This window comes from Leptodactylus fuscus, chromosome 4 (genome assembly GCF_031893055.1).
Source record: "Leptodactylus fuscus isolate aLepFus1 chromosome 4, aLepFus1.hap2, whole genome shotgun sequence".
NCBI classification, from domain to species: domain Eukaryota; kingdom Metazoa; phylum Chordata; class Amphibia; order Anura; family Leptodactylidae; genus Leptodactylus; species Leptodactylus fuscus.
Window position 1 is genome coordinate 220,100,895 of NC_134268.1, and position 27,240 is coordinate 220,128,134.

The following is a 27,240-nucleotide window of genomic DNA, read 5'->3' on the forward strand; positions in this document are numbered from 1 at the left end:
TAATGGTCAGAAACACCCTTCTGACCATAGAAGAGCTACGGTACCGGACCATAAGCTCTTCACACCGGGCAGAGATCGGGAAAGCCGACAGTGCACTGAACTCAGCGCACTGTCAGCTTTCCGGCAGTATATAACACTGCATGTGCCCAGATATGGTGAAAGGTCCTCTTTAACCCCTTAGTAGACTGTATCCATCCACAGAAGACTCTACTATAGTAATGTACCATCTGAGTTCACCAGACAGATATAGACGCACTCCCTGCTTTGCAGGATACCCAGAGCGTTATGACCAGATGTTCACCTATAGCAGCGGCCTGTGATGCAGAGTTTACATTCACAACGCAAACCAAGCACCACAGATCTCATAGTAAGCAATGAATAAACCAGCGACGCGCCAGACTTTGTGAAACTTGTTTATTGAACACGGGCAGGGCAGAAGACTTTATGATCTTGGTCTCTCCTTCTTCCCTTTGTACAAGGCCAGCAGGGATACGTTGGCTACTTTTACGACCTTGAACCTGACACCGGGAATATCACCGACGGCGTGACCGGCCCGACCGAATCCAGCCACCAAAACTTCATCGTTTTCCTAAGACAAAGGCGAGAGGTCAGTGATCACATTAGATGTAACATCCAGTCAGACTCTCACACCGGATAATGGTCGCAACTTACAGCACATCCACCTGACAAAGGGAGGCATATGCCCTGCACAGTGAGCCAATGCAGTGCTGACAGACTGACCCAGTGTATGAACAGGCCATACTGATGTAAGTCCTCAGTGTACATCTGAATTATTAAAGGGGCTGTCCATGATCTGAAAGTAAGCCTGGGTACCCAGCCCCCATCCTGACCAGGGGTTTCGACCACTATAAGCAGCCCTTCTAGTCAAATGAATGGGATCGAGGCTGCAGGTGAAGGTGCCACCACTATGGGGTTTAGCGGTAGATCCATACAGTATATATATAGGTCGTAAGTATCAATTACCGTCAGGGCCTGGACAACCCCTTTAAGAGGTCTTCACCAGTCTTAATAAATGCCCCCCACTGTGTGCAGAATTAAGGACAGTCAGTCATCTGATATCAATAAAGGGGCTGTGTGGGGGGGACAAAGCTGTGATCGTGCACTTGCTGCATTATTAAGCCATAGGCTACACTCACACTACAGTTATTCGTGCTCATTGCTGTGCTGTCCTGTGACAGATAAGAGCAACGGACATGGAATAACGGGAGTGTGATCGTACCCTTACTCAGATGAGAATCCCCCGATTAGATCTGCAGAACACAGCAAGGTGCCAGAAGTTTCTTCACTCAGCCATCCCTGCTGATGACATGCACCCCCCCCCCCCCCCCCCTAAATATAAGTAAGAAGATTCCCAGCACTGCAGTAACCCCTACAGACTATTGTGTAATGGGCCGCCCCGTCTTTACCTCAATAAAGTTCAAGCAGCCGTCATTGGGTACGAAGGCGGTGATCTTCTTGCCGTTCTTGATGAGTTGCACTCTGACGCACTTCCTGATGGCAGAGTTGGGCTGTTTGGCCTCAACACCTCTGAAAGAGGAGATCGGATGTGAGTAAGTATGGAGGACACCGGGGTAGGCGCAGCGCCGCAGCCAAATATCAGCAGCGACAGGAAGGTTTACCCTCTGGACAGTCGGGTCACTGCGGCACACAAGGCCTTAGACAACACTTACACTTTTTCCAGGACGATGCCTTTGGCGTGGGAAGCGCCTCCGAAGGGGTTAGCCTTGAGGGCAGTGCCCAGGTTAGCCTTCTTGTACTGCTTATCGTGCCATTTCTGCTCGCGGCGGTGATTGCGGAGCTTTCTGGCTGTACGAAGACCACGGCACTTGCCTGAGAAACAAGAGAAAACATGAAGATATGAAGCAATAAGACAAGAGTGCATGTGTTCTGCGTGAGGAGGGGGACTCTGAGAATGGCCTCACCCCCAATAAGAAATACTGGGCATGTACAACGGGTCCCATCCATCTGCCCACATTATTAGATATCTACACCGGCAGACCCTAATATTTTCCTCAAGTTATTCGTATTTTGCCGTTTGCGCAAATGCACCTATGATCATCGGGAACCCCGACCTAGATATGCCATTCTATATATAATGTGTGGGGTTCGGCCTCCAGGAATGAAGGGGCCACAGCTGGATCAGCACTGTAGACTCATTGCTGCAGCCCCTTCCATTCTCAGGGTCAGTGGGCTCCCACAGATCAGCTTATGACCAACTGTAGGGTCTTCCCTGGTTCCTAGCTAGTCCCTGCACTTCAGTAAGTGATGTGTGGGGGGCGCTACACCCCGAGCCCATACAGATGGCAGGGAGTGCATGTAGGCTGCTCATATTCAGCATCCCAGTCCACTGTACAGGTGATTATGGGAAACTGCAGCCCCCCCTCCCCATTAATTGTATAGAAGGGGTACTGCACACTGACACCCAGAGGCTACAACATATGATCTATGCACAGTCCAGGTCTCAGACCCCACAGATCCCCTATCATAACCTATCCCGTGGATCAGTAGGAGAAAATAAAATCAATTTGGGGCCAGAAAACTCCTTTAAGCCTGTGATTGGCTGCAGTGATCATGTGATAAGATAATCCTTTAATATTCCCACCATTGGGAAACTCGGGTGTTAACGGGCGAGGGGATACCTCATTACAGGACCTGCTGATAATGGGGAACTGAGGGGGTTTGCAAAGTCAGACAAGTTGCACATGGAAAGTTTGGGCACCACGAAGAGGAGATTTGTAGAATTAAAGGGGTCCTCCATGCTTAGCTGATGACTAGTCCTTAGGAGCATGGCTACTGTATCAAGAGGGTCCCTGGTGTCAGACACCCCTGATCAGCAATCGATGACCCCTTTAATAACTGCTGGGACAGTTGGCAAGACTAGGAGCCCTAAGTGTCCTGTGTAAACAGAGCGGTGATGTGAATAGAGTGCTGGCCGAGCATGCATGTCTAAGGAAGAGATACGGACAAGTCCCACAGAAGTAAGCAAAGCCTGGCCGAGCATGCACGTCTAAGGAAGAGATATGGACAAATCACACAGAAGTGAGCAAAGTCTGGCCGAGCATGCACGTCTAAGGAAGAGATACGGACAAGTCCCACAGAAGTGAGCAAAGCCTGGCCGAGCATGCAAGTCTAAGGAAGAGATATGGACAAATCACACAGAAGTAAGCAAAGTCTGGCTGAGCATGGACGTCTAAGGAAGAGATACGGACAAGTCCCACAGAAGTGAGCAAAGTCTGGCCGAGCATGCACGTCTAAGGAAGAGATATGGACAAGTCCCAGAGAAGTGAGCAAAGTCTGGCCGAGCATGCACGCCTAAGGAAGAGATACTGCCATTCTACAAGTCCCATAGAAGTGAAGCCTGGCCGAGCATGCACATCCCTGCTCCAGTCACACAGGACCCCTGTACTCGTCATCTGGCAGCCCCCACCCCCCAAATTAGTGATCAGACCTATCCAATAACCTGTGTATAGTGACCAGGTATCATATGACATTATAGAGGGAGGATACGTCACATAACCCCATAAGATATCTGAATTTAGGAAATTTTACAAAAACATGAGCAGCAGAATAGAAACCCTCAGAATGTAACACTACACGCGGAGTATATCCGACTATGGCTGATCCCTGTAACCAGTGACACAATGAGGGGGAAGTTACAGAACTCAGGCCTCAGAGCCGGCCGCTAGATTACACCAGCAGGGCGGCCGGGGACAGGGCTGATGCCGCGCGGCCTAACATGGCGCCCGCTCCCCCCACACCGCAGCCTCATGGCGGCCTCAGCTTCTGCCCTCACCGCTCTCCCAGCCCCGGCCGCGCTGCTGATGACTAGCGGGCAGAGCCGCCTCCTTCCCGGGCTGTCCGGGGCCCCGCAGCCCGCTCTCCGGCCGCCCGGTGGCCGCACCACGCCGCAGAGCCTCACTCACCCATCTTGTCTGTCCCAGGGCCGACTGCGGAAAGATCGTCTCCCAGAAGCCACCGAGAGATTCAGGCGCTGCCAGGACCCCGCCGAGGCTGTCCGCCTCTATGCCTGACACGGACACACACACGTACGGCACATATCTCTGGTTAGGTGACGCTTAGAGGTCAGTTACCTGAAAGAATTGTATTCATATAATACACAGACTACCGATGGATGATTTTCTACTCGAAATATCGTCATTTTATTTTGTACGTCTCAGGCAATAGGTGGCGGAAGCGTTCAGTAAACTACAAGTCCCATGATGCTTGGCGAGTTGAGGGGGCCTGCAGCTGACTCCGCCCACAGGACGGGCCTTTGAATTGTGAGAGAAAAAAAAAACATGTGCAGAGGGGTCTGAGTGACCAATCACAGCGCTGCTTTCATTCTATAAACTGCTTAGGAAAAATGAATGCTAAGCTCTGATTGGTTGCTAGGGGCAACAAGGACAATGGCGATTAAAGGGGTTATCCAGGACAAGCCGTTTTTGGTAAGGAGGTCGAGGGAGGTAAACCCCCCCCCAAAACCCCAATAACCCACAAAAAATAATAAAAACTAAGCATATTTGGTATCGCCGCGTCCATAACAACCTGTACAATAAAACAAAAACATTATTTCACCTATACAGTAAACGTCGGAAGAAAAAAACCGCCAGAAATGATAATTTTTTGCCTTGTCACCTTACAAAATATTCTATAAAAAGTCATATCTACCCCACAACAGTACCAATAAAAAGCAGAGGTCATCCCGCAAAAAAATAAGCCCTCAACCAACTCTGTCAACCAAAAAATAACAATGTTACGCCTCTCAGAAGATGGCGATGCAAAAAAACATTGATTTATGTCCCCAAATGGGTTTTTGTTCTGCAAAATTACTAACGCATAAAAAAATTATATAAATGAGGTATCGCCGTAACCGTACCGACCCGCAGAATAAAGGCCACGTTACTTATACTGTACACTGCACGCCGTAACCGTACCGACCCGCAGAATAAAGGTCACATGTTACTTATACTGTACAGTGCACGCCGTAACCGTACCGACCCGCAGAATAAAGGCCACATGTTACTTATACTGTACACTGCACACCGTAACCGTACCGACCCGCAGAATAAAGGTCACATGTTACTTATACTGTACACTGCACGCTGTAACCGTACCGACCCGCAGAATAAAGGTTACATGTTACTTATACTGTATACTGCACGCCGTAACCGTACCGACCCGCAGAATAAAGGTCACATGTTACTTATACTGTACACTGCACGCCGTAACCGTACCGACCCGCAGAATAACAGTCACATGTTACTTATACTGTACACTGCACGCTGTAACCGTACCGACCCGCAGAATAAAGGCCACGTTACTTATACTGTACACTGCACGCTGTAACCGTACCGACCCGCAGAATAAAGGACACATGTTACTTATACTGTACACTGCACGCCGTAACCGTACCGACCCGCAGAATAAAGGTCACATGTTACTTATACTGTACACTGCATGCCGTAACCATACCGACCCGCAGAATAAAGGTCACATGTTACTTATACTGTACACTGCACACCGTAACCGTACCGACCCGCAGAATAAAGGCCACGTTACTTATACTGTACACTGCACGCTGTAACCGTACCGACCCGCAGAATAAAGGCCACGTTACTTATACTGTACACTGCACGCTGTAACCGTACCGACCCGCAGAATAAAGGTCACATGTTACTTATACTGTACACTGCACGCCGTAACCGTACCGACCCGCAGAATAAAGGCCACGTTACTTATACTGTACACTGCACGCTGTAACCGTACCGACCCGCAGAATAAAGGTCACATGTTACTTATACTGTACACTGCACGCTGTAACCGTACCGACCCGCAGAATAAAGGTCACATGTTACTTATACTGTACACTGCACGCCGTAACCGTACCGACCCGCAGAATAAAGGTCACATGTTACTTATACTGTACACTGCACACCGTAACCGTACCGACCCGCAGAATAAAGGTAACATGTTACTTATACTGTACACTGCACACCGTAACCGTACCGACCCGCAGAATAAAGGTAACGTGTTACTTATACTGTACACTGCACGCTGTAACCGTACTGACCCGCAGAATAAAGGTCACATGTTACTTATACTGTACACTGCACGCTGTAACCGTACCGACCCGCAGAATAAAGGTAACATGTTACTTATACTGTACACTGCACGCCGTAACCGTACCGACCCGCAGAATAAAGGTCACATGTTACTTATACTGTACACTGCACGCCGTAACCGTACCGACCCACAGAATAAAGGTCACATGTTACTTATACTGTACACTGCACTCCGTATCCGTACCGACCTGCAGAATAAAGGTCACATATTACTTATACTGTACACTGCACACCGTAACCGTACCGACCCGCAGAATAAAGGTCACATGTTACCTATACTGTACACTGCACGCCGTAACCGTACCGACCTGCAGAATAAAGGTCACATGTTACTTATACTGTACGCTGCACGCCGTAACCGTACCGACCCGCAGAATAAAGGTCACATGTTACTTATACTGTACACTGCACGCTGTAACCGTACTGACCCGCAGAATAACGGTCACATATTACTTATACTGTACACTGCACACCGTAACCGTACCGACCCGCAGAATAAAGGTCACATGTTACCTATACTGTACACTGCACGCCGTAACCGTACCGACCCTCAGAATAATGGTCACATGTTACTTATAGTGTACACTGCACGCCGTAACCGTACCGACCCGCAGAATAAAGGTCACATGTTACTTATACTGTACACTGCACGCCGTAACCGTACCGACCCGCAGAATAAAGGTCACATGTTACTTATACTGTACACTGCACACCGTAACCGTACCGACCCGCAGAATAAAGGCCACGTTACTTATACTGTACACTGCACGCTGTAACCGTACCGACCCGCAGAATAAAGGTCACATGTTACTTATACTGTACACTGCACGCCGTAACCGTACCGACCCGCAGAATAAAGGTCACATGTTACTTATACTGTACAGTGCACGCCGTAACCATACCGACCCGCAGAATAAAGGCCACATGTTACTTATACTGTACACTGCACACCGTAACCGTACCGACCCGCAGAATAAAGGCCACGTTACTTATACTGTACACTGCACGCCGTAACTGTACCGACCCGCAGAATAAAGGTCACATGTTACTTATACTGTACACTGCACGCTGTAACCGTACCGACCCGCAGAATAAAGGTCACATGTTACTTATACTGTACACTGCACGCCGTAACCGTACCGACCCGCAGAATAAAGGTCACATGTTACTTATACTGTACACTGCACGCCGTAACCGTACCGACCCGCAGAATAACAGTCACATGTTACTTATACTGTACACTGCACGCTGTAACCGTACTGACCCGCAGAATAAAGGCCACGTTACTTATACTGTACACTGCACGCTGTAACCGTACCGACCCGCAGAATAAAGGACACATGTTACTTATACTGTACACTGCACGCCGTAACCGTACCGACCCGCAGAATAAAGGTCACATGTTACTTATACTGTACACTGCACACCATAACCGTACCGACCCGCAGAATAAAGGTCACATGTTACTTATACTGTACACTGCACACCGTAACCGTACCGACCCGCAGAATAAAGGTCACATGTTACTTATACTGTACAATGCACACCGTAACCGTACCGACCCGCAGAATAAAGGCCACGTTACTTATACTGTACACTGCACGCTGTAACCGTACCGACCCGCAGAATAAAGGCCACGTTACTTATACTGTACACTGCACGCTGTAACCGTACCGACCCGCAGAATAAAGGTCACATGTTACTTATACTGTACACTGCACGCTGTAACCGTACCGACCCGCAGAATAAAGGCCACGTTACTTATACTGTACACTGCACGCTGTAACCGTACCGACCCGCAGAATAAAGGTCACATGTTACTTATACTGTACACTGCACGCTGTAACCGTACCGACCCGCAGAATAAAGGTCACATGTTACTTATACTGTACACTGCACGCCGTAACCGTACCGACCCGCAGAATAAAGGTCACATGTTACTTATACTGTACACTGCACACCGTAACCGTACCGACCCGCAGAATAAAGGTAACATGTTACTTATACTGTACACTGCACACCGTAACCGTACCGACCCGCAGAATAAAGGTAACATGTTTCTTATACTGTACACTGCACGCTGTAACCGTACTGACCCGCAGAATAAAGGTCACATGTTACTTATACTGTACACTGCACGCTGTAACCGTACCGACCCGCAGAATAAAGGTAACATGTTACTTATACTGTACACTGCACGCCGTAACCGTACCGACCCGCAGAATAAAGGTCACATGTTACTTATACTGTACACTGCATGCTGTAACCGTACCGACCCACAGAATAAAGGTCACATGTTACTTATACTGTACACTGCACGCCGTAACCGTACCGACCCGCAGAATAACGGTCACATATTACTTATACTGTACACTGCACGCCGTAACCGTACCGACCCGCAGACTAAAGGTCACATGTTACTTATACTGTACACTGCACGCTGTAACCGTACCGACCCGCAGAATAAAGGTCACATGTTACTTATACTGTACACTGCACGCTGTAACCGTACTGACCCGCGGAATAAAGGACACATGTTACTTATACTGTACACTGCATGCCGTAACCGTACCGACCCGCAGAATAAAGGCCACATGTTACTTATACTGTACACTGCACGCCGTAACCGTACCGACCCGCAGAATAAAGGTCACATGTTACTTATACTGTACACTGCACGCCGTAACCGTACCGACCCTCAGAATAAAGGTCACATGTTACTTATAGTGTACACTGCACGCTGTAACCGTACCGACCCGCAGAATAAAGGTCACATGTTACTTATACTGTACACTGCACGCTGTAACCGTACCGACCCACAGAATAAAGGTCACATGTTACTTATACTGTACACTGCACGCCGTAACCGTACCGACCCGCAGAATAACGGTCACATATTACTTATACTGTACACTGCACGCCGTAACCGTACCGACCCGCAGACTAAAGGTCACATGTTACTTATACTGTACACTGCACGCTGTAACCGTACCGACCCGCAGAATAAAGGTCACATGTTACTTATACTGTACACTGCACGCTGTAACCGTACTGACCCGCGGAATAAAGGACACATGTTACTTATACTGTACACTGCACGCCGTAAACGTACCGACCCGCAGAATAAAGGTCACATGTTACTTATACTGTACACTGCACGCTGTAACCGTACCGACCCGCAGAATAAAGGTCACATGTTACTTATACTGTACACTGCACGCCGTAACCGTACCGACCCGCAGAATAAAGGTCACATGTTACTTATACTGTACACTGCATGCCGTAACCGTACCGACCCGCAGAATAAAGGACACATGTTACTTATACTGTACACTGCACGCCGTAAACGTACCTACCCGCAGAATAAAGGTCACATGTTACTTATACTGTACACTGCACGCTGTAACCGTACCGACCCGCAGAATAAAGGTCACATGTTACTTATACTGTACACTGCACGCCGTAACCGTACCGACCCGCAGAATAAAGGTCACATGTTACTTATACTGTACACTGCATGCCGTAACCGTACCGACCCGCAGAATAAAGGACACATGTTACTTATACTGTACACTGCACGCTGTAACCATACCGACCCGCAGAATAAAGGTCACGTTACATATATTGTACGCTGCACGCCGTAACCGTACCGACCCGCAGAATAAAGGTCACATGTTACTTATACTGTACACTGCACGCTGTAACCGTACTGACCCGCGGAATAAAGGACACATGTTACTTATACTGTACACTGCACGCCGTAAACGTACCGACCCGCAGAATAAAGGTCACATGTTACTTATACTGTACACTGCACGCTGTAACCGTACTGACCCGCAGAATAAAGGTCACATGTTACTTATACTGTACACTGCACGCCGTAACCGTACCGACCCGCAGAATAAAGGTCACATGTTACTTATACTGTACACTGCATGCCGTAACCGTACCGACCCGCAGAATAAAGGACACATGTTACTTATACTGTACACTGCACGCCGTAAACGTACCTACCCGCAGAATAAAGGTCACATGTTACTTATACTGTACACTGCACGCTGTAACCGTACCGACCCGCAGAATAAAGGTCACATGTTACTTATACTGTACACTGCACGCCGTAACCGTACCGACCTGCAGAATAAAGGTCACATGTTACTTATACTGTACACTGCATGCCGTAACCGTACCGACCCGCAGAATAAAGGACACATGTTACTTATACTGTACACTGCACGCTGTAACCATACCGACCCGCAGAATAAAGGTCACGTTACATATATTGTACGCTGCACGCCGTAACCGTACCGACCCGCAGAATAAAGGTCACATGTTACTTATACTGTACACTGCACGCTGTAACCGTACTGACCCGCGGAATAAAGGACACATGTTACTTATACTGTACACTGCACGCCGTAAACGTACCGACCCGCAGAATAAAGGTCACATGTTACTTATACTGTACACTGCACGCTGTAACCGTACCGACCCGCAGAATAAAGGTCACATGTTACTTATACTGTACACTGCATGCTGTAACCGTACCGACCCGCAGAATAAAGATCACATGTTACTTATACTGTAAACTGCACGCCGTAACCGTACCGACCCACAGAATAAAGGTCACATGTTACTTATACTGTACACTGCACGCCGTAACCGTACCGACCCACAGAATAAAGGTCACATGTTACTTATACTGTACACTGCACGCCGTAACCGTACCGACCCGCAGAATAAAGGTCACGTTACTTATACTGTACACTGCACGCCGTAACCGTACCGACCCACAGAATAAAGGTCACATGTTACTTATACTGTACACTGCACGCTGTAACCGTACTGACCCGCGGAATAAAGGACACATGTTACTTATACTGTACACTGCACGCCGTAAACGTACCGACCCGCAGAATAAAGGTCACATGTTACTTATACTGTACACTGCACGCTGTAACCGTACCGACCCGCAGAATAAAGGTCACATGTTACTTATACTGTACACTGCATGCTGTAACCGTACCGACCCGCAGAATAAAGATTACATGTTACTTATACTGTAAACTGCATGCCGTAACCGTACCGACCCACAGAATAAAGGTCACATGTTACTTATACTGTACACTGCACGCCGTAACCGTACCGACCCACAGAATAAAGGTCACATGTTACTTATACTGTACACTGCACGCCGTAACCGTACCGACCCGCAGAATAAAGGTCACATGTTACTTATACTGTACACTGCACGCCGTAACCGTACCGACCCACAGAATAAAGGTCACATGTTACTTATACTGTACACTGCACGCTGTAACCGTACTGACCCGCAGAATAAAGGACACATGTTACTTATACTGTACACTGCACGCCGTAACTGTACAGACCCGCAGAATAAAGGTCACATGTTACTTATACTGTACACTGCACACCGTAACCGTACCGACCCACAGAATAAAGGTCACATGTTACTTATACTGTACACTGCACGCTGTAACCGTACCGACCCACAGAATAAAGGTCACATGTTACTTATACTGTACACTCTACGCTGTAACCGTACTGACCCGCAGAATAAAGGACACATGTTACTTATACTGTACACTGCACGCTGTAACCGTACCGACCCGCAGAATAAAGGTCACATGTTACTTATACTGTACACTGTACGCTGTAACCGTACCGACCCGCAGAATAAAGGTCACATGTTACTTATACTGTACACTGCACGCCGTAACTGTACCGACCCGCAGAATAAAGGTCACATGTTACTTATACTGTACACTGCACGCCGTAACTGTACCGACCCGCAGAATAAAGGACACATGTTACTTATACTGTACACTGCACGCTGTAACCGTACTGACCCACAGAATAAAGGTCACATGTTACTTATACTGTACACTCTACGCTGTAACCGTACCGACCCGCAGAATAAAGGTCACATGTTACTTATACTGTACACTGCATGCTGTAACCGTACCGACCCGCAGAATAAAGATCACATGTTACTTATACTGTAAACTGCATGCCGTAACCGTACCGACCCACAGAATAAAGGTCACATGTTACTTATACTGTACACTGCACGCCGTAACCGTACCGACCCACAGAATAAAGGTCACATGTTACTTATACTGTACACTGCACGCTGTAACCGTACTGACCCGCAGAATAAAGGACACATGTTACTTATACTGTACACTGCACGCCGTAACCGTACCGACCCACAGAATAAAGGTAACATGTTACTTATACTGTACACTGCACGCTGTAACCGTACCGACCCACAGAATAAAGGTCACATGTTACTTATACTGTACACTCTACGCTGTAACCGTACTGACCCGCAGAATAAAGGACACATGTTACTTATACTGTACACTGCACGCTGTAAACGTACCGACCCGCAGAATAAAGGTCACATGTTACTTATACTGTACACTGTACGCTGTAACCGTACCGACCCGCAGAATAAAGGTCACATGTTACTTATACTGTACACTGCACGCCGTAACTGTACCGACCCGCAGAATAAAGGTCACATGTTACTTATACTGTACACTGCACGCCGTAACTGTACCGACCCGCAGAATAAAGGACACATGTTACTTATACTGTACACTGCACGCTGTAACCGTACTGACCCACAGAATAAAGGTCACATGTTACTTATACTGTACACTCTACGCTGTAACCGTACCGACCCGCAGAATAAAGGTCACATGTTACTTATAGTGTACTCTGCACGCCGTAACTGTACTGACCCACAGAATAAAGGACACATGTTACTTATACTGTACACTGCACGCCGTAACCGTACCGACCCACAGAATAAAGGTCACATGTTACTTATACTGTACACTCTACGCTGTAACCGTACTGACCCGCAGAGCCTTTTACTTATACTGTACGGCGAGCGGAAAAACATTTAAAAAGGAAAATGCAATTCCAGAATTGATTTTGTTTTTTTTATCCAGCAAGAAAAGAGTTATACGGGATACTTCTACAGACTGCAGAAACAGAGTGATAAATATTAGGGAAGGTTTTGCTGTTAACCCCTTCTTTGTTACAAAAAAATGTGGTTTAAAATAGAAAATAAGTATAAAAAAGTGACATTTGGAAATTTCACCTCCATTTTGCATGAATTCCTGTGGAACACCTAAAGGGTTAATAAAGTTCCTATATACAATTCTGAATAGTTTGAAGACTAAAGTTTCTAAAATGGGTTCATTTATGGGAGTTTTCTATTCTATCGGCCCCTCAGAGTCACTTCACCACTGAATAGGTCCCTAGAATACAAAATCTTGAAATTTTCTTGAAAATCTGACAATTTGCTACTAAAGTTATCGGCCTTCTAACATCCTAGGAAAGTACAAGGACATTGAAGAAACAGACGATATAAAGTAGTCACATGGAGAATGTTAATTAGGAAGAATTTTGTTTAATAGGACTGTAAGTTTTTTTACAAGAATATCAGAAACTTTCAAAATTGATAATTTTATGAAATTTTCAGTATTTTGTCCTTTTTTTTAACAAACAAAAGCATAATGACCAACATTTATCACCAACATAAAGTACAAGGTGTCACGAGAAAACAATCTTGGAATCACCTGGATAGGTAAATGCATTATGGAGCCATCCTCATATAAAGCAAAAGATGTCATATTTGAAAAACAGGGTCTGAGCCTTAAAGAGGACCTTTCACCATATCCGGGCACAGGCAGTGTTATATACTGCCAGAAAGCTGACAGTGCGCTGAATTCAGCGCACTGTCGGCTTTCCCGATCCGTGCCCGGTGTAAAGCGCTATCGGTCCCGGTACTGTAGCGCTTTACAGTCAGAAGGGCGTTTCTGACCATTAGCCAGAGACGTCCTTCTGCCTCGCGGCGCCAATCGCGCTGTGCTGTGGAGCCGGGAGGAACGCCCCCTCCCTCTCCTGATAATGCTCGTCTACGGACAAGCTGTGTGAACAGAGGGAGGGGGCGTTCCTCCCGGCTCCACAGCACAGCGCGATTGGCGCCACGAGGCAGAAGGACGTCTCTGGATAATGGTCAGAAACGCCCTTCTGACCATAGAAGAGCTACGGTACCAGGCCGTAAGCTCTTCACACCGGGCACAGATCGGGAAAGCCGACAGTGCACTGAATTCAGCGCACTGTCAGCTTTCCGGCAGTATATAACACTGCATGTGCCTGGATATGGTGAAAGGTCCTCTTTAAAGGGGTTGTCCCATCACAAGGATCCTATCTATACTGCCTGTTAATGTGAATGTAAGACTTTTCCTAAATACACTGCTTCAGCAAAACTGCTTTGTTTGTCCACTATCTTACTTTATTCAATTCATTGTTGACACAGCCCTTGACTTATCTGCTCAAAAGTCAAGTGATGTATCTGCTGCTCTCAGGGGGGAGGGAGGAGGGGCTAAGTGCAGGGAGCGAGCCTGTGTATCTAGCTATTCCTGTGTCTGAACCACGTGACCTAGATCCTGCTCTCAGATAGGGGAGAGGAGCTGCTTTCATTTCTGAACGTCTTCTGTTCTCCCAGTTATCAGGCTAGCTAATACAATTGTGTTCATTATGGCAGAGACAGGCAGTCTCTGTATGTAACACAGAATGGAGTTGCTCCTGCCTGTACTTCATAGTTCAATATTGTACATATAGTGTTTAAGGACCTTTGATGACATCACAGGCCCTTCAGCCGCCCCATAGGATCACGCTATGTGGTTGGGGGAGGTACACGATAATTTGGGGCGGAGCTAAATGGCAGGTTGCCTGTGAAACCCCGCCCACCAAATGATACAAGAAACCAGGAAGAAAGAAGATTTTACAGCAGTGAAGACTGGTGAGTATGTGACGTGGGAATACCTCTTTAAGGCCCAAAGTACCCTGCGTCCTTAAGGGGTTAAATAAAAAAAAAAGAAAAGTGAAAACAAGACACAATTTCCCTCCTATCTTGTTTATATTTTCCCGGATATAAAAAAAAATTAAAACACATTCGAAAATAAAAACAGAAAAATAAAGCCCGATGCGTCCCAAAAAAAAGACGCAAAAATGAGTTGACTGAGATGTACGAGAAAACCGCACGTACAAAAAATCCCTTAAATGTGTCCGGTCCTGGACCACAAACTGGCCCGGTACTGAAGGGGTTAATGTAATAATTGATATTGCGCATGAATAATAAGTTCCCATGTTACAAACAGGAAAAATGTAGATCCGTGAAAAGCCGACGTGTTATAGGACACCAAGCCCCTCCCTCACGGACTAACGCGTGTAAAAGCGCCCGTGGAACTCAAATCTTCACCCACAATGTCATATTAACCCCGTGTGTGCCAAATACAAAATAAAAACCTGCAGCAAGAATAAAAATATTGATTAAAAAAAGAAAAATTCTACAGAAAATCTCCTAAACAAATCACTGATCCCTATATGAAACAAACCATGATAGGAGACCCTCCCGCTTCTAGAAAGAATAGGTCACGTGACTGAGCGCGCAGCTAAGATGCGCCGGCATCACAAAGACACATGATTGGTTTATAATAATACCGCCGAAACTCTGCAAATGACCCGGACTCCAGACGTATTGTAGAAAAAGACTCAGCTCTGATGGATAGAATACCCGCAAACATGACAAATGATCAGCAGAATACTCACTAAAGATGCAAAATCCAATCCATAATATAATATATATATATATACATTTACGCTTACAAAACGATTTGTATATTATTGCAATGGCCTAGAAGTTTCCACAAACACCTGATGATCAGTAGGGAGTAGAGATGAGCGAACGGCGTTTGACCGAATATCAGGCCGTTGGAGGTCAATTACACAGCAATTCAGTCCGGCCATAGACGCTCAACCCAGCTTTCCTCAGTGTATACCCCCCAAACACCTAAGTGGTATACACAGCAAATCTGTCAGGCCATATACGCTGAATCCAACTTTCCTGGTTGTATTCCACTTCCAAATACAAGTGGTATACAGCTAAATACACAATAACATCTCTGGGCTGAAGCTGAATGGTGGGCCTGACACTGTATACGCTGCTGGGGCAAGTGACAACTACAAGAGGGGGGTAAAAGAATTAATCCTGGGGGTGGCACGGCTGAATTGGAACTAATGGGCACAAAATAACATCTCTGTTTATGGGCTGAGGCTGAATGGGGCATAAACTTATAATGCAGGGGGGGCCCCAATCTATCTCTAACTCAAGAGAGCCTAGACACGCAGGTGCTATCATGTGGTTACAAGTAGAAGAGTGGCTCAGCAAGTGATAATTGGGGTTCATTGTGTACACTCTATGCCACCAAAAAGGCTAACTGCAGGGCGTACTTGCACCCCCTCGCCAACCTCTCCCAAACCTCAGCTGGGGGAAGCCTCCACTCACCCCAAGGGCCACAGGTCCAACTTCTACACCCAATACGTGTAAGGCGCGGAGGGATCGGAGAGGACAGGGCTGGGGTCGGCCAGGTACTCACGCAACATGCGCCTATACTTGTCCCTCCTGGTGACACTAGGCCCCTCAGTGGCGGCAGTTTGCCGGGGGGGGGGGGGGGGGCATTATCGTGTCCCAGACCTTGTTCAGTGTTGCCCTGGTGGTTGTGGACCAGATGGCAGTTGTTAGCCTCTTTGGGGGAAATCTCCTCTCTGCCGCCAGCCAGGGTTTACGGAAACATTTCCATCATATTCTGCACCAGGTGCTTGTGGCAATCATTTATGCGATTTTTCCCCTCCCCTACCAGAACGAAGGACGATATTTTTTTCTTATACCGGGGGTCGAGGATTACAAAAATCCAGTATTGATTGCTCTCCATGATGTGATCTATGCCTTTATCTCTTTAACCCCTTAAGGACCAGGCCTTTTTTTTTCAAAACTGACATGTCACTTTAAATGGCAATAACTTTGAGACGCTTTAACTTACACAAGTGATTCTGATATTGTTTTTTCGTAACACATTGTACTTCATGTCAGAAGTGAATTTTGGTCGATATGTTTTGTCTTTGATTATGAAAAAATAGGAAATTTGGTGAAAAATTTGGAAAAAAAAATGCAGTTTTCAAACTTTGAAATTGCAAGCCTTTCAAATAGAAAGTCATACAACCCAAAATGTTTCATAAATCTAATTATCCATGTCTCTGATTTATGTAGCAATCACATTTTAATCACTGTTTCATTTTTTTCAGATATTATAAGACTTACAAGTCAAGCAGTAATTTTCAAAATTTTCAAGAATATTTCCAACACACATTTTTCAAGGGACCAGATCAGTTCTGAAGGGAACTTGAAAGGCCTCTATAATAACCCCCCCCCCCCATAAGTCACCCCATTCTCAAAACTGCACCCCTGAAAGAACCCAAAACAGCAGGTAGAAAGTTTCTTAACCCTTTCAGCATTTCACAGCAATTAAAACAAAATGAAGGTCAAATTTACATTTTTCAGTTTCTGTCACTAATATATTCATTTAGCCCTGGAATTTACACATTTACTAAGGGTTAAAGGAGAAACTGCACCCCACATTTTGTTACACGATTTCTCCCGAACACGACAATACCCCATATGTGCTGGCACCCTAATGTACGGGCACACGGTCGCTCTCAGAGCGGATGGAGCGCTAATTGGAATTTGTAGGCCAGATTTTGCTAGAATAGTTTGCAGGCATTCAGTAAGTGCTTTCGCGTCTTCTTAGTTTCCCGATTTTTTGTGAAATGTTGAAAAAGATGCAAAAAATTTAATTAGCATTTTTGCTCCCCAATGTATTCACCTAGGGGTATAATTTAGGGAATTTAGAGTTTATAACAATAGGAATTTGCAGGTTTATGCAAAAGATGGGGCTTGGTGGCAAACACAACATTAGAAGTGGAATATGTCATTCTAATAGTGAAGAACAGTTCGGTATCTCTCATAACAAGGAACAATACAGCGGCCTGGTTGTGAGGGGCATGGGGACAATGGGAACGGGGATCTCTGCCTCGCCCATTTTTGGAGCAGACACGGTGGGGTTTTTTGCGTATTAGCTCGTGTTGTTGTTGGGGGTAGTAGACTGATACAATGCCTTTGTTAGTCGTTTGACCTCTTCAGACTCGGGGTTCTCTATGGGGTCAAAAATGAGGCTGTGAGTTATTTCCTCCTGAAAATCCAGGTATTTGTCGCTGCCTCCCTTCTTTTTATAAAGTAGAAAGGCATTTTGGATTCCAATTTGAATGAGGTAAATGGCCACTTTTTTTGTACCAGGTTTTCGTTTTTCGTTTTACTAAATAGGGCTGTAAGATCTGATCCCTTAAATCCCCCCCATGAGTTTATTGTACTCGGACACACTTATCGGCCTATGTTTGTCTGCTGTGGCCCCTCTTTCCCTCACGGCCGTTGTTCCTGTGGGATATATTGTGCTGAACACATAGACATCTCTCTGATCTCTGTATTTCACCGCCATTAACTCTTCACAAGCCTAAGAACAGGACTCCCCCTTTTGTCTGCCCTCCCCCACTAGCTGCTGCGGAAAACCAATTGGGTTTTTGCACATGGTTGCACATGCTCCTGTGCTTGCACGATGCAAGTGACTAAATAGGGCCACACCTGAATAAAAGTTGTCACAATACAAGTGTACAGAACAAGAATATATTGGGGTTGACTGTGCGGGACTTTTTGACCAATATGACCTGATTGAGGGCTTTTTTACAATACCCATATTTAGGGTGAGGCCCCCAAATGTTTTCATTTCCGCCAGATCTGTGGGTGTCCAATCTTTGGCATGGGCAGAGGAAGGTTTCTGTGTTATGTACTGGGTAACGTATAAGTTAGTGTGAAGGACAATTTCATTGAGGAGGCCGTCGCTTATAAATAAACTAAAGTAGTTCATGTGGGTAAATTGGGAATCACCACTGTTATACCAGGAGATGCAGTAAATGGGGGCACTCTGGGGGCAAAAGATGGAGCAGGTGCCCACTGGAGGGAACGCACATCAACTAGTGGGAAGTGTCACTGTCTGCTGCCGCACTGCTAGTTCCTGCACCTTCACCATCTGAAGGGTCAATGTCATCAGGAAGAACGTCCCCTGAAGACAAATCTGAAGTGACACTTCTATTGTCATTGTCTACAAATGTTTTAGTGTCAGACGCATCTGATGCATCGGACCAAAGAATGGCGTAACCCTCCTCACTGGTATAAAACCTCCGCGCCATAGTGTCACTAGGACACTGAGATTGTGAGCCCGATATGGTACGGAGACTGACACTGTCTGTAAAGCGCCGCAGAATATGTTAGCGCTATACAAGCGACAGATATATATATATATATACCATATTGCTAGAGAGCAAATTATTGTGAGCCCTATGTGTACGGTGACTGACACAACTGATGGACACAGTAATATTTCAGGATAGAAATGAGGTTTATTGTACTAACAGAAAATGTGCAATATGCATTAAACCAAAATGTGACCGGTGCAAAAGTCTGGGCACCTCAACAGAAAAGTGACCTTAATATTTAGTAGCTCCTCCTTTTGCCTCTAGTCGCTTCCTGTAGCTGTTATTCAGTTCCTGGATCCTGGATGAAGGGATTTTGGACCATTCCTCTTTACAATTCACGTTCAGTTCAGTTTGATGGTGGCCGAGCATGGACAGCCCGCTTCAAATCATCCCACAGATGTTCAATGATATTCAGGTCTGGGGACTGGGATGGCCATTCCAGAACATTGTAATTGTTCCTCTGCATGAATGCCTGAGTCGATTTGGAGCGGTGTTTTGGATCATTGTCTTGCTGAAATCTCCATCCCCGGCGTAACTTCAACTTCGTCACTGATTCTTGAACATTATTTTCAAGAATCTGCTGATACTGAGTGGAATCCATGCGACCCTCAACTTTAACAAGATTCCCGATGCCGGCATTGGCCACACAGCCCCAAAGCATGATGGAACCTCCACCAAATCTTACAGTGGGTGGCAAGTGTTTTTCTTGGAATGCTGTTTTTTTTTGGACGCCATGCATAACGCCTTTTTGTATGACCAAACAACTCAATCTTTGTTTCATCAGTCCTCAGGACCTTCTTCCAAAATGAAGCTGGCTTGTCCAAATGTGCTTTTTCATACCTCAGGCAACTCTATTTGTGGCGTACGTGCAGAAACGGCTTCTTTCTCATCACTCTCCCATACAGCTTCTCCTTGTGCTAAGTGCACTGTATAGTTGACCGATGCACAGTGACACCATCTGCAGCAAGATGATGCTGCAGCTCTTTGGAGGTGGTCTGTGGATTGTCCTTGACTGTTCTCACCATTCTTCTTCTCTGCCTTTCTGATATTTTTCTTGGCCTGCCACTTCTGGGCTTAACAAGAACTGTCCCTGTGGTCTTCCATTTCCTTACTATGTTCCTCACAGGTTAAATCTCTGAGACAACTTTTTGTATCCTTCCCCTGAACAACTATGTTGAACAATCTTCAAGACGCAGCTGTCATACAGTAAGCAGAAAGGATGGGGGGGCCTCAATCCCCTCCAAAATGGTACCTAAAGACCGGACATATTTCGGCAATAGTCCGGTCTTTAGGCACCAGGTCCGCTGACCGTAATTTTACGGCCGGCGGTCCTTATGTGGTTCTTAACAGAGATCAAATATGGAGTCAAGTCGTCATGAGAGTATTTATAATAAACCTGAATACCAAACAGCTGTACCTGATGTCAGAAGGATTAGATCCACCCACACAGAAAGAAAAGAAAACGCCCAATGCATTTTTTTTTTTTTTTTTTACAATGCATTGGGCGTTTTCTTTTCTTTCTGTGTGGGTGGATCTAATCCTTCTGACATCAGGTACAGCTGTTTGGGATTCAGGTTTATTATAAATACTCTTATGACGACTTGACTCCATATCCCTTGACAAAGCCGTCTAGGTGAAACACGTGTTGGGTGTCAGGCACAGCTGGTACGGTACGGTACGGTACGGTATGGTATGTAGCAGTAGTGTTTATACATTAGATTTATGGTGTTTATTGGGTTATTGTCTAGCAGGGTTAGGTGAGGTGATTATGCAACTTGGCAGTTCACCCCTGGAAGTATTTGGGGAATCTCTCACATACCCATTCATATGGATACATAGAATGCAGAATTAACCCTGGATTGTTGGGCAAAAGTCCTTTTGTCTATAGGTTCATGCATGCAGTCACATATATTGTACAGTTAACCCCTCTATGAGGTCTTTCATGTGAGTTACTTTCTGCATGCAGGCATATATACTGCACAATTGATTTTTGGGGCAAGTCTTTGACCTTTTTGGTTATAACATGCAGGTATCCTTTTTGCACAATTAACCCTTTATTACCAACTGTTACACAGGGCCATCTTAATGTGTCATTATATATCTTCCTCAAGGGGTTTCAGTGTTCTACTTGCACACCCAGCTAATTGTATGTACTCTGTGTCACTTTATGCTGCTACAATACTCGTTGTAACATCTTTCCATACCATCTTGTGCCTCTGTTTTTAGGTATATCAGTTTCCCTGAATCTTCTATATGTATTGTTTTGTTATATGTGCTTTTGTTATATGTGCTTTTGTTATATGTGTATTTTTATTGAATTAAAGATTTTGTATTAATTTATGCCTGGTGATTTTTCGTATACTTTACATACGCGGCTGAAGCAAGTAGCTGACACAGGTCAGCTCCTTGTTTCGCCGCTGCCGCCGGCTTACTGGCTTGTAGACGCGATGTGATGATGTCACATCGCGTCTACAACTGTGCGCCAGTGAGAGGGAGAGAGCAGCGGGGGAACGAGGAGAAGGTAAGTGTAATGTGGAGGTGGAACGTGAAACTGGGGGCAGATGAAGGAGAGGACGGCATGACACTGGGGGCAGAGATGGAGGGGACATGAATCTGGGGGCAGAGATGGAGGGGACAAGAATCTGGGGGGCAGAGATGGAGGGGACATGAATCTGGGGGCAGAGATGGAGGGGACAAGAATCTGGGGGCAGAGATGGAGGGGACAAGAATCTGGGGGGCAGAGATGGAGGGGACATGAATCTGGGGGCAGAGATGGAGGGGACAAGAATCTGGGGGGCAGAGATGGAGGGGACATGAATCTGGGGACAGAGATGGAGGGGACATGAATCTGGTGACAGAGATGGAGGGGACATGAATCTGGGGACAGAGATGGAGGGGACATGAATCTGGGGGGCAGAGATGGAGGGGACATGAATCTGGGGGCAGAAATGGAGGGGACATGAATCTGGGGGCAGAAATGGAGGGGACATGAATCTGGGGGCAGAAATGGAGGGGACATGAATCTGGGGGCAGAAATGGAGGGGACATGAATCTGGGTTCAGAGATGGGGGGGAGATGAATCTGGGGGCAGAGATGGAGGGGAGATGAATCTGGGGGCAGAGATGGAGGGGGGACATGAAACTGGGGGCAGATGAAGGGTGTATATGAAACTGGGGGAGAGATAGAGGGGGGACATATAATTTACGGGTGACTGTAGGAGGATTATACTGTGTGCGGGCACATGAAAAATTAATGAGTGGGCGGAGTCAACACAAAAGTGGGCGGGGCTAAATTCGCAGAGTTTTTTCCTCTTTCGGTTCTTAAAAAGTTGGGAGGTATGCAGTCAGTTCATCCTCCCACCACTAGGTGACAAAAAGGAAAAAAACCACCGGCACCGAGCCGTTCCTTGAGTAACACCCTTAGTATATAGGGAAACGATAGGAAGACAGAACAGGCGTCCGCTCACCGGATTTGGTTATGTGTGACACAACAACCAATGGACGTGATAACCAAGAAACCAATTTGGTACTGGAGGGAGCTGCTGATAACAGTCACAGGGAGGTCAGAAGAAATGGAAGAATGGAGCAGCCTTACGGAGGATAGGCAGTAACCAGCGCTCACCCAATTATACATTCAGAAGACAACTTTATTTGGCACGACGCGTTCCGGGCATTGGAGTGCAATATAAATCCTGTCCCAGTGGACGAAATGAAGCATGCTACTTCAGAAATGGCTTTACATTTACTTGAGAAAGGACCCTAGAGGTTCCGAAACATTGTAATCTGTCATCATTATGAGTTAGCCATTAAAAAGGGATCAACTACTGAAGACTATTAAGTGTTTTTGTTTTTTTTTATATATGCCTATCCTCCGTAAGGCTGGTCCATTCTCCCACCACTAGGTGTCGCTGTGATTATATGCAGTGACTGCTGCTCTGTACTGTGGGGTATACTGGAGCATTAGCTGCAGCAGTTCCTCCCGCCACTAGGTGTCGTTGTGCTCCTGTGCAGTGACTGCTGCTCTGTACTGTGGGGTATACTGGAGCATTAGCTGCAGTCAGTTCCTCCTACCACTAGGTGTCGCTGTGATTATATGCAGTGACTGCTGCTCTGTACTGTGGGGTATACTGGAGCATTAGCTGCAGCAGTTCCTCCCGCCACTAGGTGTCGTTGTGCTCCTGTGCTGTGACTGCTGCTCTGTACTGTGGGGTATACTGGAGCATTAGCTGCAGTCAGTTCCTCCTACCACTAGGTGTCGCTGTGATTATATGCGGTGACTGCTGCTCTGTACTGTGGTGTATATTAGAGATGCTCTGAGGAGATGTCGCCATTTTGCTCCTTGTATACAGAGGGGGGAGGTTGTGCTGAGTCTGTGGAGGGGAGAAATAACTGGGAAATACTCAGTGTACAGAGCAGGGAGGGTTGTGTGTAGTGGGGACATGATGTGTACAGTGTGTGACCGCCATTACACAGCACAGAGCAAACACCTATACAGTGGGGCTGCACATGAGGCAGGGTATATAACAATATGGCGGCTGTATATACAGTGGGGGTGTAGTAGGGTCTGTAATCACTACATGAGGCTGGTTATATAACAATATGGCGGCTGTATATACAGTGGGGTGTAGTAGGGTCTGTAATCACTACATGAGCAGGGTATATAACAATATGGCGGCTGTATATACAGTGGGGTGTAGTAGGGTCTGTAATCACTACATGAGGCAGGGTATATAACAATATGGCGGCTGTATATACAGTGGGGGTGTAGTAGGTCCTGTAATCAGTACATGAGGCAGGTTATATAACAATATGGCGGTTGTATATACAGTGGGGGTGTAGTAGGGTCTGTAATCACTACATGAGGCAGGTTATATAACAATATGGCGGCTGTATATACAGTGGGGTGTAGTAGGGTCTGTAATCACTACATGAGGCAGGTTATATAACAATATGGCGGCTGTATATACAGTGGGGGTGTAGTAGGGTCTGTAATCACTACATGAGGCAGGGTATATAACAATATGGCGGCTGTATATACAGTGGTGGTGTAGTAGGGTCTGTAATCACTACATGAGGCAGGGTATATAACAATATGGCGGCTGTATATACAGTGGGTGTAGTAGGTCCTGTAATCACTACATGAGGCACATTATATAACAATATGGCGGCTGTATATACAGTGGGGGTGTAGTAGGTCCTGTAATCACTACATGAGGCAGGTTATATAACAATATGGCGGCTGTATATACAGTGGGGTGTAGTAGGGTCTGTAATCACTACATGAAGCAGGTTATATAACAATATGGCGGCTGTATATACAGTGGGGTGTAGTAGGGTCTGTAATCACTACATGAGGCAGGTTATATAACAATATGGCGGCTGTATATACAGTGGGGTGTAGTAGGGTCTGTAATCACTACATAAGGCAGGGTATATAACAATATGGCGGCTGTATATACAGTGGGTGTAGTAGGTCCTGTAATCACTACATGAGGCACATTATATAACAATATGGCGGCTGTATATACAGTGGGGTGTAGTAGGGTCTGTAATCACTACATGAGGCAGGTTATATAACAATATGGCGGCTGTATATACAGTGGGGTGTAGTAGGGTCTGTAATCACTACATGAGGCAGGTTATATAACAATATGGCGGCTGTATATACAGTGGGGGTGTAGTAGGGTCTGTAATCACTACATGAAGCAGGTTATATAACAATATGGCGGCTGTATATACAGTGGGGTGTAGTAGGGTCTGTAATCACTACATGAGGCTGGTTATATAACAATATGGCGGCTGTATATACAGTGGGGTGTAGTAGGGTCTGTAATCACTACATGAGGCAGGTTATATAACAATATGGCGGCTGTATATACAGTGGGGTGTAGTAGGGTCTGTAATCACTACATGAGGCAGGTTATATAACAATATGGCGGCTGTATATACAGTGGGGTGTAGTAGGGTCTGTAATCACTACATAAGGCAGGGTGTATAACAATATGGCGGCTGTATATACAGTGGTGGTGTAGTAGGGTCTGTAATCACTACATGAGGCAGGTTATATAACAATATGGCGGCTGTATATACAGTGGGGTGTAGTAGGGTCTGTAATCACTACATGAGGCAGGTTGTATAACAATATGGCGGCTGTATATACAGTGGTGGTGTAGTAGGTCCTGTAATCACTACATGAGGCAGGTTATATAACAATATGGCGGCTGTATATACAGTGGGGATGTAGTAGGTCCTGTAATCACTACATGAGGCAGGTTATATAACAATGTGGCGGCTGTATATGTAGTGGGGTGTAGTAGGGTCTGTAATCACTACATCAGGCAGGTTATATATCAATATGGCGGCTGTATATACAGTGGGGTGTAGTAGGGTCTGTAATCACTACATGAGGCAGGTTGTATAACAATATGGCGGCTGTATATACAATGGTGGTGTAGTAGGTCCTGTAATCACTACATGAGGCAGGTTATATAACAATATGGCGGCTGTATATACAGTGGGGTGTAGTAGGTCCTGTAATCACTACATGAGGCAGGTTATATAACAATATGGCGGCTGTATATATAGTGGGGGTGTAGTAGGTCCTGTAATCACTACATGAGGCAGGTTATATAACAATATGGCGGCTGTATATACAGTGGGATGTAGTAGGTCCTGTAATCACTACATGAGGCAGGTTATATAACAATATGGCGGCTGTATATACAGTGGGGGTGTAGTAGGGTCTGTAATCACTACATGAGGCAGGTTATATAACAATATGTCGGCTGTATATACAGTGGGGGTGTAGTAGGGTCTGTAATCACTACATGAGGCGGGGTATATAACAATATGGCGGCTGTATATACAGTGGGGGTGTAGTAGGTCTGTAATCACTACATGAGCAGGGTATATAACAATATGGCGGCTGTATATACAGTGGGGGTGTAGTAGGTCCTGTAATCACTACATGAGGCAGGTTATATAACAATATGGCGGCTGTATATACAGTGGGATGTAGTAGGGTCTGTAATCACTACATGAGCAGGGTATATAACAATATGGCGGCTGTATATACAGTGGGGGTGTAGTAGGTCTGTAATCACTACATGAGCAGGGTATATAACAATATGGCGGCTGTATATACAGTGGGGTGTAGTAGGGTCTGTAATCACTACATGAGGCAGGTTATATAACAATATGGCGGCTGTATATACAGTGGGGTGTAGTAGGGTCTGTAATCACTACATGAGGCAGGTTATATAACAATATGGCGGCTGTATATACAGTGGGGTGTAGTAGGGTCTGTAATCACTACATGAGGCAGGTTATATAACAATATGGCGGCTGTATATACAGTGGGGTGTAGTAGGGTCTGTAATCACTACATGAGGCAGGTTATATAACAATATGGCGGCTGTATATACAGTGGGGTGTAGTAGGTCTGTAATCACTACATGAGGCAGGGTATATAACAATATGGCGGCTGTATATACAGTGGGGTGTAGTAGGTCTGTAATCACTACATGAGCAGGGTATATAACAATATGGCGGCTGTATATACAGTGAGGGTGTAGTAGGGCCTGTAATCACTACATGAGGCAGGTTATATAACAATATGGCGGCTGTATATACAGTGGGGTGTAGTAGGGTCTGTAATCACTACATGAGGCAGATTATATAACAATATGGCGGCTGTATATACAGTGGGGTGTAGTGGGTCCTGTAATCACTACATGAGGCAGGTTATATAACAATATGGCGGCTGTATATATAGTGGGGGTGTAGTAGGTCCTGTAATCACTACATGAGGCAGGGTATATAACAATATGGCGGCTGTATATACAGTGGGG

The 27,240-nt window shown here is 45.9% G+C and overlaps 1 protein-coding gene across 2 annotated transcripts in view; it reads right to left on the minus strand.

Moving 5' to 3' along the window:
• Positions 1–399: 399 nt before the first annotated feature.
• Positions 400–27,240, minus strand: part of LOC142201021 (small ribosomal subunit protein uS12) — a 61,761-nt gene continuing 34,920 nt past the window's right edge. Inside the window, exons 1-4 of one of the 2 annotated variants that reach the window (XM_075271828.1) lie at positions 3,945–4,075; positions 1,692–1,851; positions 1,428–1,548; positions 400–589 (exon numbers count right to left, since the gene is read on the minus strand). In XM_075271828.1, coding sequence (XP_075127929.1) covers positions 443–589; positions 1,428–1,548; positions 1,692–1,851; positions 3,945–3,948 — 432 coding nt within the window. In that variant the 5' untranslated portion in view covers positions 3,949–4,075 and the 3' untranslated portion in view covers positions 400–442. Of the gene's footprint in view, positions 590–1,427; positions 1,549–1,691; positions 1,852–3,944; positions 4,076–27,240 lie in introns of those variants that run through there. The other variant, XM_075271829.1, reaches the window with a different exon arrangement.